This window comes from Rousettus aegyptiacus, unplaced genomic scaffold (genome assembly GCF_014176215.1).
Source record: "Rousettus aegyptiacus isolate mRouAeg1 unplaced genomic scaffold, mRouAeg1.p scaffold_m13_p_5, whole genome shotgun sequence".
In the NCBI taxonomy this organism is placed as follows: Eukaryota; Metazoa; Chordata; class Mammalia; order Chiroptera; family Pteropodidae; genus Rousettus; species Rousettus aegyptiacus.
This window is the reverse complement of record NW_023416308.1, coordinates 108,673,213-108,689,394: the sequence shown is the minus strand read 5'-3', so window position 1 is coordinate 108,689,394 and position 16,182 is coordinate 108,673,213. Positions and strand designations below refer to the sequence as shown.

The following is a 16,182-nucleotide window of genomic DNA, read 5'->3' as shown; positions in this document are numbered from 1 at the left end:
ATACACTGTAAACACACAACTAAAGGCGGGGAAGTATTCTATAAGACAATGGAGTAAAAAACCAAGAGATAGAATAGATAATAGACACTGACCCACAGTGAATTCAGACAATTAATCATGGATTTTTAATAATTATACTTTACTATGTTCAAGCAAATGAAAGATAAGAGCTAAGGAAGAAACCGTAAAAAAAGAACTGAATGGTAATTCTTGAACTGAAAATATAATAATTAAAAAAGGCTATACATATTGTATGATTCCAACTATACGACATCCTGGAAAACGCAAAACTATGAAGACAGTAAAACATCAGTGGTTGCCTGGGGTTGCGGGGAGGATAAACAGGCAGAGCACAGAGGATTTTTAGATCAGTGAAAGTACTCTGTACAATACTATAATGATGAGTATATGTCATTATACATTTGTCCAAACCCACAGAATGTTCATCAAGAGTGAACCCTAAGGTAAACTATGGACTTTAGGTGATAAAGATGTGTCAGTGAAGGTTCATCAGTTGTCACAAATGCACCACTCTGATAGGGGATATTGGTAATGAAGGAGGCTGTGCATGTTTGGGGGGTCAGGGGCAATATGGGAAATCTTTACCTTCCTCTTAATTTTGCTGTGAACCTAAAACTACTTTTAAAAAAAGTAAAGTCTCTAAAAAACAAACAAAGCATACTTAAACTGCATAAGGTTTTCACAATATAGTATGTGAATAACCTATATTGAAAGTAAAGCTAATTAAAATCTTCTCTGCTGCTGGGAATAATAAAGAAGAAAGAATGAAGCACTGTGGGGGACAAGACTACGAGAAATAATGAGAAAGACCAGTAAAGAGATTCTAAGCTTTCTTCAAACTTTCTGATAGTTTCCTCAGAGTGCAATTTCTTTTTTTCCTTCTTCTGTATTTACAACAGACTGATTAAAAGTGCCATAGTAAGGTACAAAACAAAAACAAAACAATATTGGAATTAGGAATTTAGTAGATGGGTTTAATAGCAAATTAGACATAAATGAAAAGAGAATTACTGAACTGGAAAATAGGTTCAAAATTTCCAGAAATTCTCAATAAACTTAATTTTTAAAAAGTTAAAAAAAAAATCCAGAATGAAGCATAAAAGACAAAATGATGAAAAATGCAAAAAAAGTGTTAAGAGACAGACGGGATATCATAAAAAGTTCTAATGTTTATGTAAGTGGAATCCCAAGAGTAAAAATAGTAGAACAGAAGTAAAACTGATAAGCTAAAATTTGAAAACTTTCCAAAATTGATAAAAGGCATCAATTTTCATGTTCAAGAAGCACTAAGTACTCCAAACAGTTTAAATATAAAGAATAGCAAAGTAGGCATCATAGTAAAACTACCAAAAACCAAAGACCAAGAAGAAATATCCAAAAATAGCCAGAGATAAAGGACAGTTATTTTCAAAGACGTAAGAATAAGACTGATGGCTGACTTCTCAACAGAAACAGTGAAAACTAGAAGATAATGGCATGGTATATTCAAAGTGCTACAAGAAAATAACGGCCAATCTAGAATTTATATAAGAAAAAACTGACCTTCAAAATTAAAGGTGGATATTCAAATAAGGTTTACAGTTAATAGTTTTCATCTAACAAGTTTCTGATTTTCATATTTCTATTAGGCTTATAGATGATAACATTAGTGAAACTGGGTGAAAGGGATATGTAAACTGTATATTATTTTTGCAACTTTTCTGTAAGTCTAAAATTATTAGGAGAGGAAAAAAGATGAAATATAGTTTCAGAATGGAAGCTCAAAGAAGGATAGGATATCTAGTCTGTTTTGTTTACTGCTGTATCCTCTGTTGTCTAGAACACTGACACATAGGCAACTCAGTAAATATTTGTTGAGCGAATAAACAACCGTAGCAGTAGCTATCATTTATTCAACACTGAGTATATCTTAGGTAGAATGCTAAGTACTTGACATTCACTATCTCATTTAATCCTTCTAATAATCATGGAACATAGAATTTTATATTTTATGTATATAAAAAATATATTTATATTTTATATAAAACTCTCCCTATTTTATAGATGAGGCTAAGCGACTTGCCCTGGATAATATATTAATAAGTATCAGGTCCTCAAACACAGATCTCACTCCAAAGTCTGTGTTCTTAACCATTATGCTAGTGTTTTCATGTCACATAAAAATACTTTTCTTTTTTGATTATCCTACTCACCCTTCCAGGTTGCATTAGTCAGCGTTCTCCAGAAAAACACAATACACACACACACACACACACACACACACACACACACACCTGATTTAACTTATATGACCATGGAATTGGCTCATGTGATTATAGAGACCAAGAAATCTCACAATCTTCAATCTGGAGAACCAAGAAAGTCATGGTGTAATTCAATCTAAGTCTGAAGGCCTAAGAGCCAAGGGAGCCAATGGTTTAAGTCCCAGTCCTAGTCCAAAAGCCCAAGAATGGGGGTACGGGTGGTTAATGGCCTAAATTCTAGTCTAAGATTCAAGGCCCAAGAACCAGGAGTGACGATGTTTCAGGGCAGGAGAAAATGAATGTCCCAGGTCAAGCATAAAGAACAAATTCACCCTTCCTCCACCTTCTCGCTCTAGTCAGGCCCTCAATGGGCTGAGGATCCTATCCACACTGGTGAGGGCAATCTTCTTTATTTAATCCGCCAATTCAAATGACAATCTCTTCTGAAAACACCCTCACAGACACACCCGGAAATGTTTTACCAGCTATCTGGGCACATATTTGCCTGGTCAAGTTGACCCACATACACAGGTCAAGACAAACCATTCTATGATGCCTTATTTAACTACTTTAGTACCCATATTTCTCCTTACTCTCAGAGCACAAGTTAATGCCATTAGATAAGGTCTTAAATTGTTCTCAAATTGTTTGTCAATCAATAAGCATTATCTCCTAAATCAGATTATATCCCCTTATAAGCAAGTGACTGTATCTTATATTTATACTGATATAGGCCACATCTGAAGCTCTGTAACGATACTTGATATTGTGGTAAAGGGATGAAGAAAAATATTTAGTCAGAAAAACCATGTAAGAAACAGGGTTTGGGGATGCTTTAGAGATCAGGCCTGTATGGTTTAAGATTCTAAACATTAAATTTGGCTCAGAAAAATGCTACATTAAAAAGGTGGTTTTTCCACAAAATTTTCTATGATTTGGACATAGCCATATAGTTCTCTTGGTTAAAACCCCTTGAGAGGGCATATATATTGCATAGAAGGTGAAGTATGAGAGTGTGCAGATGAACAATTATCCCCACACATGTAAACTACAGCTTGTGTGGTGTAAATATACTCTCTTTGCGTGGAACTGCCTGTGTAACATTCTCTCTTTGGGCTCTGTGGTTTCTCAATACATTCCAACTATTTGGAGGCTGGAGCTTGGCTCGGCAAGCACAGATAAACAGCTTCCTGGAGCAGGCTGCCAGTGTGAGAAGCAATGACCTCAGCAGAGAATGTCTGCTTTTCATTACCCTGAGCACATCACTGTACCAGTAGAGCTAAGAGTATGAACAATACAAGTTAACTAGACTTAACCAGCTCAGGTCTCTCATTACACCTTGAATTTTTTTTTAATGTTGGCAGCCAGAAGAAAGAGGGTACAGACAGGAAGTGAGGAAATGGCTTATAGGTGGGGGGAAAAAAAGAAAGAAAAGCTTTCTTAGGCTACTTTCTGAATGCAGTGAATAATGAGTAAAGTGGTTAACACTAAATGGCTAATAGTCATGCAGGAAATCATCAAATGCTTTTAATCTAAAAAAAAGTATTAAAAATGCAAGGTAGGCAAAAGATATTATAGAAAACGAGACTAAACAGTCCTTAAGATCTTCAATATGATATCACTTAAAGAGAAAAGAGAGGAAAACAATTACTTTCTAAGAGATCCATGAAGTAGGTAAGAAGCAAAAATCCCAGAAAGTTGGAGCTAAAAGGAAATAAAGCATAATGAAAATGAATTATATCTAGTGAGACATTTTGCACGTCATTTCACTTGATTTGTGCAGCCCTATGAGATAGGTATTATCATTCCTTGCAATGATCTTGACTTGGAAAATATAACATAAGAACATTAGCAAAGACATTTGTTGTTAATGTTATTTAATGCCAGAGGGATGAATTCAAGACTGCTTGCATGGCCGCCCTGGAAACAGTATCACCCTCTGTTACAGCCCTAGAACTCAGCAATCCTGAATCGACATGTCCTAAAATAAATTTACATGCTCATGACATTTTCTGATAAGATAGTTTCCACTGTGCTGGTCAGAACTGCATCTGATAGCTGAAGAAAGGAATCATAGTTATGGCCTCAGACAGGAAATTAGTTGAACATGACCCTCTTGAGGGATCCTGAGAAACAATTTGTTTTGTGGGGAAGTCATTGACTGTAAAGATGCACCTGCCATGGGGCTGGAAGCTGAGAGACAGACAAACATCTTAGCAAATCATAATAACAGAGAGAAGCTTCATTTGACTTTCATTTCACTTTCTCAGGGAAGAAGAACCTTTGTGTGGCTGCCAAAATCCTAACTGTCCCTCCTTCTTCCCCTCTATCCCCTCCACCCCCAGCCCAGTTCATTAAAACCTTCTGGTTAAAGGTGCCAGATTGTGTCATTCTTTCCTGCTCGTGTGCCAGGCCTGTGCCGCCAGCGCCACAGATCTAGCATTCTGAGCAAATCATGGAAGACATTAAAAGCACTGATGAATTTACATTGTTCTACTGCTGATGAAGTTTCTTAACTTCTGATGAGCTTTTCACACTATTAGCAGCACTATTATGTTAATTTGGGTTTGTGAGTGTCTACCTGATTGCCAGAGGAGTACTCAGGGAATTGTCAGAGTGGTGGTATGAGAAGGAATAGCAGGACTTGGATTGGACCAAGTAAAGATTCTTTGTATTATTTATAGATTAAAATAAATCAAGTAATTTCTCCAAGGGAAAATATTTTAGCATGGAGAATTAGACCTACATTTTATATTAGCTAGCTGTAAAAGCAGCGCCCATGAACACAGAGATATCACTGGGTCTTGAGAATACTTCGGCCAAGGATGGAGTTCCTACATTTCCTTATTGAACAGTTTCACAACAGCTAAATTTCTCTTCACTGTAGAAAGAAGGGGGTAGGGAAGTTAGGTCTTTCCTGACAGGGAGAATCTGGGCCCAATTACTACTTCTGTAACCTTTGACTCTGACTTCTAAATGAGTCAGGGGACCAGTGGGCTGTGAAATGGCTTCCTCAGTTACCAGGTCAAGTGCTGCTGGATGGTTTCCTGTAATCAAAACATGAAGGGACCTGAAGAAGAGAGATGGATTCTCAGCAAATAAGCAGCTTCTTATATCCTCAATGAACCTGGATTTTTAAGTTTCAAAATAGATCTGGGTGACTAAACTTACCACTAGGTCTCCCTGGAGTCCTTTTGCTGTCGTATACCACTGGTAATATAGAAAAGAACCAAAATGCTTTATAGGTTTCACAAATGATGGCTTAATAGAAGTGCCTGGGCCACTAACAGTGGGGATAGGATTGCTTTAGCTCAAGGCTAAATCTATTCCTGGCAATTATCTGAGTCTATGAGAATCCAGATGCTGACAATGAGAAATGGGTAATTTTCTGTTACAAAGTGTCAACTCCAGCTAAGAACTGAACTATGGAAAAAAGCTGGGGTGGGGGGACAGGGAGAAGCAGAACCCCTTTTGAAGAAGCCTATAATAGGATTAGTCACCATTACTTCAGCATACCACATTTTGGCTCAATTTGACAACAATAAGTAGGAAAAACATGAAGCAGAAATGGCCCAGAAAAGTCTTAAGTCCATCCCTCACTCAAAGCTATGAGCCTGGAAATCAGGGAAGTCCTGATTTATTCTGATGTGTTTCTTGTTGCTCCAAATCTCCACTCTTTAGTTACTATGGGCACAAGAAGAACCCAAAACATTACTTAAATGCTAGATGGTAGATTATCCTAAAAAAAAATCTGCCAAATTTAGAAATGAAAGTTTACGCCCTGATTGTTGTAGATTACTTGAGAGAGAAGTGGGTCATGTTTTCATAGTGCTTAGAGCACCTGTTCAAAAAAAGAAGAAATAATACATATTTTATAATTATGGACTGTTTCCATTAGAGTTACATTTTAAGTTATTTAAGAATGTGCACTATTAGACACTCCTTTTTTCTCCAAGAGTTCACATTTCATGGATTTATTCTAATCAAAACGTGAAAAAGAAGTTTGATGCTGGTACCTTTTACAAGAATATATAAGAAAAGGGATACAACTTCCCAACCGAATTCCAATGATTAATATGTATTAGAATGGACTTTTCTAAAAACTGAAAGACTTCTACTCCATATTTATATTATATATTAGAAACAAATAATTTCTCTATTTTATTACTTTCACTTGTATATAAGCCGCATATGAGAGAAACCAATTAACTGTAAGGTGGCTTTCTGTGACCACCACTTATTAAGTGCATCCATCCTGTGTAGCAGCAAGTAAAATCAAATTTTTGGACACAGAAAGCACAGGTAATAAAGGTGGAAAAAGAGAAGGTGAGTACCTAAGCTGAGATAACTCAGTTGATCTCTGACCGGATGAGTCAATCATTCCATCAGATAAGCCCTCAAATGCCATCTCTTCCAGGAGGCCTTCCTGGCCATCCTAGATATCATATTACCTTAGTTATTTCCTTGTTATTTATCTCATTATAGTTATGAGCTGTGTAACCTTGGGAATGACTTTTGTGTACCTTAATTTCCTAATGTGTAAAATAAAGATAATACTACTACCCCACCTCAGAGTACTGTGAACTTAAATGAGATAATACATGTCATATGATTAGAACAGTGCTTAGCACATAGCAAGTATTTATTAACTATTAGCTATGTCATCATCAGTTTACTTGCTTATTGACCATCTCCCTCACTAAATCTTTAGGTCTATCAGGGTAATTTCTTTGTTCGCTTTGTTCATCACTATATTCCCATTGCCTAGTACACAGAGGCAAATAGTAGGGGCTCAAAAATAATTCCTGAATAAACATCGTCTTATATTCTCACATATCCTTAAAATTAACTTCCAGAATGAAGGTAATTTGTGTACTTGTAACCAAAACAGTCATCAAGAAAACTTCCCTAGGAAGCTAAAATTATCATTTAAAAAAACAAAAACAGCAACAAAAAGAAGACACTTGATCATAAGAAAGAGCCTTCCTGGGCCCACCAACCAAGACCACAGAGTATGATTCTTTTCTATATTAGTATGTGAGGGTCAAGCTCTCTGATGCCACAGTGTTGTAACCATCAATTTAGCCTATAAAGAATGGTTCCCAATTCTGATAGGAATTCTCAGATTTCAGTCTGTTTTTCTCTTCTTATTATTTTCCAATGTCTTAAAAAAGCTATATTTCTCATTTTATCTTTACCACAAAACCTGGTCACACTCTGCTGTGGTTTCTCAGTTACAGCTACTGTAGCCTCATTTTCTTGGACAGACTTCTTCAGAGGTCCTGACCCAGTGCTGACACTTGGTCTATTCTTAGAGTGGCACCTCGACATATTAATTCCTTTTACCTTCCACTGGTTGAAAGACAACATTCAGAGGCAGAGGTTGCATACGACATAAAAGAAAATCCTCGGGGATTTAGAATCCTTCTTTCGACAGTGTCCAGAGGAATATGATCTAAAGAGCTCACAGTTTTGCACAGTACAGCTCAGCTACTCATATTTTACAGCTTATCCACATTTGCTGGAACAATCCTGGATTTGTTAGAAAACACCAACAACCAAGGAGTGACAGCACAGGTGAGAAGGCAAGCAGACCCAGAGGAGAAAATCAGCAGAAAAGTCTTCCAAAAACAATTTCAAAGAGTACTTTTATCATCATTTAAAAGTAAATCCATCCTTACATGTGTGAAAATCGCAAGTTGTAAAATTGAAACAGAGATGGAAGTGCACAGTTAACACATTTAAAAAAAAAAAAAATGCTTCCTATTGTTTAGAACCAGCTCCAACTGTATCCCCCCAAAGGCCAATACTAAAGATTTAAATGGCAATGAATTGAAATCACCATTTAAGGCTATTTAATAAATTTTGTGAAGTTCAGTTCATAAGAGAAAATTCAAAGAATGTAGAAAGTATAGCTAGAAGAGACCTCAAAGTATTACCTGGTTAGGCCTGAAGCAACATTAGGCAGTATAGTGACTTGGAGACAGTAGAGAGCACCGCTTTTGTAATACTGCAGACAAGGCCTGATTCCTAACTCTGCCATCTATTAGCCCAAGAATTTAAAGAAGCTATTCTAACCTTCCTGAATCTCTGTTTCCTCGTCTACAAAATAGAGATAATTATGGTACCTAAGTCAAAGAACTATAGTGGCTGAGATAGTATGAGTTTAATTTTAAAAGTTTATTATAAAATATAATTACATTGTTATCATCATCATGTAAGACTTTATTATACCCATTTCATAGTAAGGTAATTGAAGCCCAGAAATTTGCTCAAGATTACAGAGGGAGGACTTATAAGAGTAAGAATCTCTTCTTCTTGGGGCAGTGCTTTTTACTTCATCGTTTCTATCAATCAATATAAAATGGAGGCCTGAGAAAGAAGGGTTTTCACTAGAGAAATAAAATTCACAGTCAAAGTAAAATCAGTGGCTCCTGCTATTCAGGTCTTATCTACAAAATACTGCTTCCCATTCTATCATACATCCACATCTTTCAAGTCCTTTTTTTTTTTTTAAGGGTTTTAGAGCTTCGATGCTAGTTCACTTCTCAAAATAACTTGCCTCAGGCCAACATGGTATCTTAGAGTTATAGAAGGGTTAGTTATGTGCCATTCACATATATTGCATACTTTTTAGTTTCCTGAGAACAAGAAACAGATCACTTGGCAACTAGATTTCTATCAAGGCTGTGGAAAATTTTAAGTTTTTTTCATCAGGTAGATAAAAGCTATAGTCAAAGGCATTCTGAAACAGTTATGAGCCTTACCACTGACTCTCTAGAGTTCAGTATCAGTTACACAGACCAGTGGGGTTCGTTTTTGAGTGCTACATACATGGCAGGTAGCTTCTTAAATGGCAGAATATAAAGCTTTATCAAAAAAGGTCAACTAAAAAGAGAACAAAAGATATTCTTTATTATCAACAAGGTTGAGCATAACAGTATAGTACTGCAATAATTTAAAATATAGATATAGCTGTAGATTCAACAAACATTTACCTAACATCTATTATTTACTAAGCATTGTGCCAGGCACCGGGAATACAAAGATGAAGAAGAAATGAATCCTACCTTCAAGGAGCCAATGGAATAGGGAAAAGACTTATAAAGGAGATGGGTGTAGGGAGGTAGGAAGTAAAACGAAAAGAGCCAGGAAGAAACATTGTCCCTGAAGAATCATATTTCACTTGGCAAGAAGACTCAAGAGTGTTGGTACAGATTAAATGGCCTAGAAACTTAACCCCTAAGCTTGTCAGTTCTGTAAAAGCAAGCAAGGCTATTCAATCTGTCTTTATTCTCTGCCCACCTTATTTGCTTCAGCCCACACCATGAGAACAAGTAGGATTCCTTTCTCTACTTCATCAGTGTTCTAATAGAACACTGGAAGAAGGAACAAGCTCTCCTTCTCTATTTTTCCCAGAAACTTGAAATTCCAATCCATAAAAATCTATATTTTATTTGCAAGCCCTATAGCTCAGCAGAAGAGTTAAGGGGAATAGAGAATTCCATTAAGAGCGACCCAAGTTTAGGCCATTAGAACAGCTGTCTGATCTCCAAGGAACCTCTGGAGAACGGAAAGAAACAAAATCTGTTTTCAAGGAGGATGGACTTGAGTTCATGATTTACCTTAAACAAAAGCCTGTAAGAGGTTACTCATCCATTCTTAGAATGCTCCTAATAAACTAGAACAAAAGGAAAGAGAATCCAAATGATTATATAAATATGTAATGGCATGTCGGTAATAAAAATAATGCTTTGTATTTCTTTAGCAAATCCTTTCATGAAGGCCAACGTGTTTTAAAGTGATTATCTGATTCAGCCTAAAAACAGTTCCATGATGTTAAAAAAGTAGTAAGCATTTTGACTTTGACACACCCCAAGCACGCTTTACGAAGAAGTATAACCCTTGAAAGATATAACCTATGAAGATGTCCTGCCTCTAGAAATACTCTTAAATCACAAGTGGTTGATACTGGATGCTACAGAATGAAAACTGCAGAGAAACATCATCCTAAACATTTAAATGAAAAAGAACCGGCCATGAAAAACACAGGCTAAAGGTATACTCATCAAAGGAAATCAGAGTGACTATTTTGAATAATATAGAAAGTTAAAAATTATAAGAGGGACCTACAGAAACAGATCTCATAGATCGAACAAGCGGTTGTTGAATTTCTGTAATCATGACCACTCATGAGACTTATTACTAGACAAAACTAGCTGCTCCAATGGCATGTTCCAAAACATGCTTAGGCAGCCCTGGACCAAACTACCAAAACTAAGCATTCACTGCCACTACACAGTCAGCATTGTCCTGCTCTATTCTTCATGTACCTTGCCTGCTCTCAACTGCCTCCTCTGGGTTCACCCTATTGGCAAAACATTTACATACTTACTATTCAGTGAAGAACCTCGCAATGCCATATTGGCTAATATCTTCCTTATTCTCTAGCAGCTGGCACACTGCATCCTCCATGTACGTGAGGACATGTCGCTGAGCTGCAAAAAAAGAGAGAGAGAGAAAAAAAAAAAAAAAAAGTGAGAGACAGACAAAAAAATAAAATAAAAGTCAATCAAGGTGTTGGCTCTGCCCTCGGAAGTGGACTAGGACAGGCTAACTAAACTTGCTGGCCCTAACGGAGTTTTATTTCCAAAGGGCACAATGGAAGATGATGTAGAATGTGACCTACTGCCATCTGATTGGCTGTCAGTATTAACATCAACCCTTCACTCTTCATTTCAGTGATGAGGGTGAGCTGAAGATGAGCACCGTTAAGCAACTATGCCTGAAGTTCTTTTCTTCCACCCTCTTCCGCTTCTGCAGGTCTCAGAAACTTATCCCAGAAAAGAGTGATTCCATGTGTAAAGCATAAATGATCTGGCTGCAAATAAAAAAACTCTTTAATTAAAAAAAAGTCACTGAAAAGTTTAAGGACCATGAAAATTTCAGTATTAGTGTTATAAGTTATTAACCTTGAAAAATAATAAGGCCATGAAATCTGTGTAGCTTGATTATCAGAAATCATTGTTTTCTGCATTTGTTGTGACTGGTAAATGTGTGAATTAATCATGGGTTTATAAGAAAGAATGTGAGTAGCAGAATTAGGTAGAACTGGGTTTGAATCATAGCTCTGTCTTTGGTAACTTAATCTTAGATAGTTATTTAATCTGTACCTCTTTTCTTCTTTATCCAGTATGGAAAGAGATAGAATTTAACTCTTTCTCAAAATATAGTCAATCAATTTGTTGATCTAAATCACCTAAGATATCTTTCTTATTAAATAATCTTGTTTATAATCTGGCACCATCCCAGACTTAATGACAAATTTCTAACTAGAGCCCAGTAATCTTTAAAAGTACCCATGGTGTCTATGGCCATGCTACCCTGAACAAACCCGATCCCATCTGATCTTGGAAACTAAGCAGGGTCGGGCCTGGTTAGTACTTGGATGGGAGACCACCAGGTGCTGTAGGTGCAAAAAATAAAAAAATAAGGGATTGTAAACTGACAAGGTCCTTGCAATTTGTGAGGTCAACCAAGGGTTGCCTTGCCTAAAAAAAATAAAAGTACCCATGGTGGTGCTTCTGTACCCTAAAATTTAATAATCACTGGTTAAGAACTTGAGTTTTGGAATTCAGAGAGACCTGAATCCCATTTTCAGCTCTACCAATTCCTGGCTGTGTGACCCTGAGCAAATTACTCTCCAAGCCTATTGCCTTATTATAAAATGTGAATAATAATATATTTACTGTTTGTAATAATAATATTATATGTACCTACATTATAGGGTTATAAGAATTAAGTAAGGTAATGCATGTAAAACACCACAGTACCCAGCTTACTTGATAATATGTTTTCTTAAAAGCCTACCTCAAAGGGTTACTGAAATAAACAACATACACCATAGCCAGCGCTCAACAAATGCTTGTTCCTTCTGACTGAATTTTATCTTTAGGTATGACAATGTATCTTGGCACACTTCACATAGAAACGTCCAATTTAGTGTTTCCATTTACCATCCAAAAACAATTTTAAAAAGAACAAAAAAACCACAACTTTCTTTTGGAGAGTGAGAAAAAAAAAACCCTAAAATGATGAAGATCTTGACAAAAAGCAGTTCCATGAAGTTATTGCCAAGATGAATATTTGTCTCTTTCACAGTTTTATCCCTCAAGAAATTATGGAGAAAATACCTTTAATTAATAAAAATTACCTAAAATTAATAAAAATGAGTGTTTCCAAATACTATTCCTGAAGTCCTGGTGGTCCAGTGAAACGTATAAAGCAAATAAGTTTATCTACCCAAGCCTTGCTCAAGAGTCTTCATTTGACTATGGTGACCTAAGGTTCCACCACATTTGCACCAGCCTAAAGTCCAGATGAATGAGATGTTTACATTCCATTACGTATTCTATTGAGTGCTTCCCAAAGCTAACAACCATCAATCACTGCAAACATTCCCCAGCCTCCCAGGCCCCAAAAGGTGTGAAGACAAAATCAGTGTTTCATCAATAGCTCTTCCAACTGGAAAACTATTTCTCTAAGCAATGGCCAAATTGAGTGAAGCTGTGAGATAATACCTGCCATTTTTGGTATTGGTTGTTTTATAATTAAGTATGTATTAAATTGGAAGGAAAAACAGCCAAACTAAACTAATACCAGCTATATTTTCACCTCTGTATTCTCTTTCCCTTCTTCCACCCACTTATCCTGATCTTATAAGAGAAAAAAAAAAAAAGAAAAAGATTTCTTATTTGGGCTACATTGGCTTTTATGACTTAGATCTACTTAAGGCTAATATGGGATTTTTTTTTTTTTAATGGTAGAAATGAAAGAGCTCTACCATACCTAGAAACAAATCCTGCTATTTCTCCTCCTTAGCTTCGAGGACTAAAAGTCAATATGCAGGCCCTTCAAGGGAGAAATGTTTTCAGAGCAATTAAAATCAAGGTACTTTTGTCCTCCTAGAAAGAAAAGAGGAATTTTCTTGAAAACAGACTAAAAAAAAGGGGGTGGGGGTGAAGAAAAGAAAGACAAATAAAGGATTATACCTATTTAATATATTCATCTACCAATTAGATTTTTAGAGTTTAATATTACATATAATAATGATTTTGACCACTTGTGCAACTTACTGAACAACAATGTGCCAGACACCGTGCTGTTTCACATGCATTATTTTATTTGTTTTCACAATAATTCTATGGTAGGTATTTTGATTACTTCCATTTTACAACTGAGATTTATAAATCTAAAGAAACTTGCTCAAGATCACACATCTGGTAAAACAAGCCAAGATTCAAACCAAAGTTTATCTCATACCAGGAATCCATGCTCTTAACACTGTACCATACTGCCTCATCAGTTTTGGAAGTAAATATGACCTTTATTTTTCTTACACACAGCACAAAGGCAAGCGTGGATGTTGATAGTAAAACTACCTGAGAGATGTGGTCCATTTGTGTCTACGCGAATCCACAGTTTGGGGGAGGAGGGTTCTGTCCCCACCTGCACAGGTATGCATGCCAATCAGCATTTGTATGAAGTTAGAACTTGCCCTCAAATTTCAAAGTTTTTTACAAAGAACCACCCAAAGTATTCACCCCACTCATCCCTAGTTCGCAAAGTGGAAACAGAAAGCCCGGTGCTCTTTTCATCTGTGAGAGAAGGGAAAAAGCTAAGAAGAGCCAACAGAAGCAGAAAAAGGTTCCTCCCTGTGGAGAATTTCACACAAGCCAGCGCGAAGAGCTCTAATTGCTGCTCTCTGGCAGCTTCCTTCACCTGCAGCTCTTATCAGTCCAATGTTCCCTCTGTGGTTATGTGCACCACCCAACCCTGGAAAACCCTTGTAGTTTATCAAACTTCAATAGGACAGAAGTTCAAAGCTCTTGCCTGGCAATAAAACACGGAGAGTGTCGCTTTATATTATTTTTTTAAATGCAAAGGAATAATCATTTATGTGAATGATTAAAGAATAAAAACTGCACACCTGCACCCCTGGAGGGCAAAGATATCTGGGCACCTTGGCTGCCCTCTTAGAAAAGGAAAAACATTTCAGATTGGTTTTTCTCTTCTGCTTTGCTTCAATTTCCACAAGACCAGGATTAAGTATGTTTTGTAACAGGTCCCAATGAGACTGTTGTTCTGAAATTCATACTAAAGCCCAAGCATCCATGTCTTGCTCAATAGCATCGCTGTCTGAGATAAGCACTTATAACTTAAACATGAGTCACTGAAAAAATCTAAGTGAAATATTAGTAAACACTGTATGATCTTTACATGATCTTCTCAAGTGAAGGCAATTGTAGATCAGAAACTTCTTGGTTCTGTTGAATCATCTCTTACTGATCACTTAATCTCATATCACAGACATTCCTGCTATAAAATGGGTATGATACTAAGAATGATATGTCTAATAATAAACAACTTCTTAAGAAAACATTACATGTGTATAGAGGTAACATATTAATGATTGTATTATTATTGCTACATACTGATTCTACAGGTTAAAATGATGTAGCAATTTATTGCAATGGCTAAAAATGTAAGCTGCAATCAAGATGACCTGGATTTGATTTCTAGCTCTGGAAATATCAACTGTGAGACTTTAAGCAAGTCACCTAATCTCTCTGCCCTTTTCTATAAAACTGGGGCATAGTACCTACCACCTACAGTTGTACTGAGGATTAAAAAAGAATTCATGTAATAATCTTAGCATAGTACTTGGCACATAGTAAGTGTGTAATAAATATTAGCTATTTTTATTATTGTTATTATTATAATTGATACTATGTACCCTCTCAGACACTATAAAACTCACAAGACAATAGGGTTTTAACACTCATGGACACCGAGACCAGCCTACTATAACCCCTTACTCACTTATTTAAAGTTCTGTTCATCCAGCCAAGGATGTTTAAACATTATCTCCAAAATTTCCTGGGCTATATAAAACCCTACACAGATAATAATAGTACACAATCATATACTCATTTTACCTATAGCCTTTAAACTTGTGGGAAGCATTCACTTATTAACTGCTACTCAGGAGGCTCTAGTTTATATGGGGAAAGTCCAAAACGATTCCTTTTAATTCCCTTCCAAAGCATAAATACCATCAAAGTATTAGCTGTTTACTTTGTAATTAAATGATAAGGGGTCCCATTTGGAAATTTTTGCTTGAGGGGACTAGAATTTCCACCTACAACATTAGTTAGAACACTTATTATTATTATTATTATTATTATTATTATTATTTAGTATACAGTCTCTATTCTAGAAAAAACAAGTCTTACTGAAAAATATTCACATGAATTACTATATGTGATATTGACATATACAAGAGCAATAGCAGTGTAAGAGAAAAGCGGAGTATATACATGTATTCAACTTTAAATATGACTTTTTTCTCCTTTGCCAGAGTCCTTCTGAGACACAGTTTGGTTTTTGACGTCTCTGAGATTCAGATGCCAGTTGGCACAAATAAATGTTGAATTATATCAAGACCGTCCTCTGAGATAAGAAAAGTAATGCTGTTAATCAATGACCTGTCATGTAAACTGTTAAGAAGCTTCAAGTTCAATATCATTTATAAATCACTAATATGATATAGTATTTGATCTTGTGAAGTACAAATCGATAGCTCAATGGTTTAAAAAGTTAATAGACCTCTAAAATTAATTATTTACACACTCTACCTTTACTGGTATGTCCTGATCTAGAGATACAGTATGTTCTGAAGAAATATTTTATCTCCCATATACAACTAACTTTGATCTTAGACCACACTAGACCAATTTCCTTTGACCAAAGCATATGGGGAAATGAGAAAAACTAGCACATATAATCCTTATATAACCCAATGAGGTAGGTAACAGATGTTTTTTGAAGCTCAGAGAGGTTAAGGAATCTGATCGGT

The 16,182-nt window shown here is 36.1% G+C and overlaps 1 protein-coding gene across 5 annotated transcripts in view; it reads right to left on the bottom strand.

Moving 5' to 3' along the window:
• The window catches only part of CUNH11orf49 (chromosome unknown C11orf49 homolog), a 144,565-nt gene that overhangs the window by 104,858 nt on the left and 23,525 nt on the right, over positions 1–16,182 (bottom strand). For 4 of the 5 annotated variants that reach the window (XM_036220859.1, XM_036220856.1, XM_016146708.2 and 1 more), the window contains one exon: positions 10,660–10,762. In XM_036220859.1, the coding sequence (XP_036076752.1) occupies positions 10,660–10,762 (103 nt within the window). Of the gene's footprint in view, positions 1–10,659; positions 10,763–13,112; positions 13,229–16,182 lie in introns of all 5 variants that reach the window. The other variant, XM_036220858.1, reaches the window with a different exon arrangement.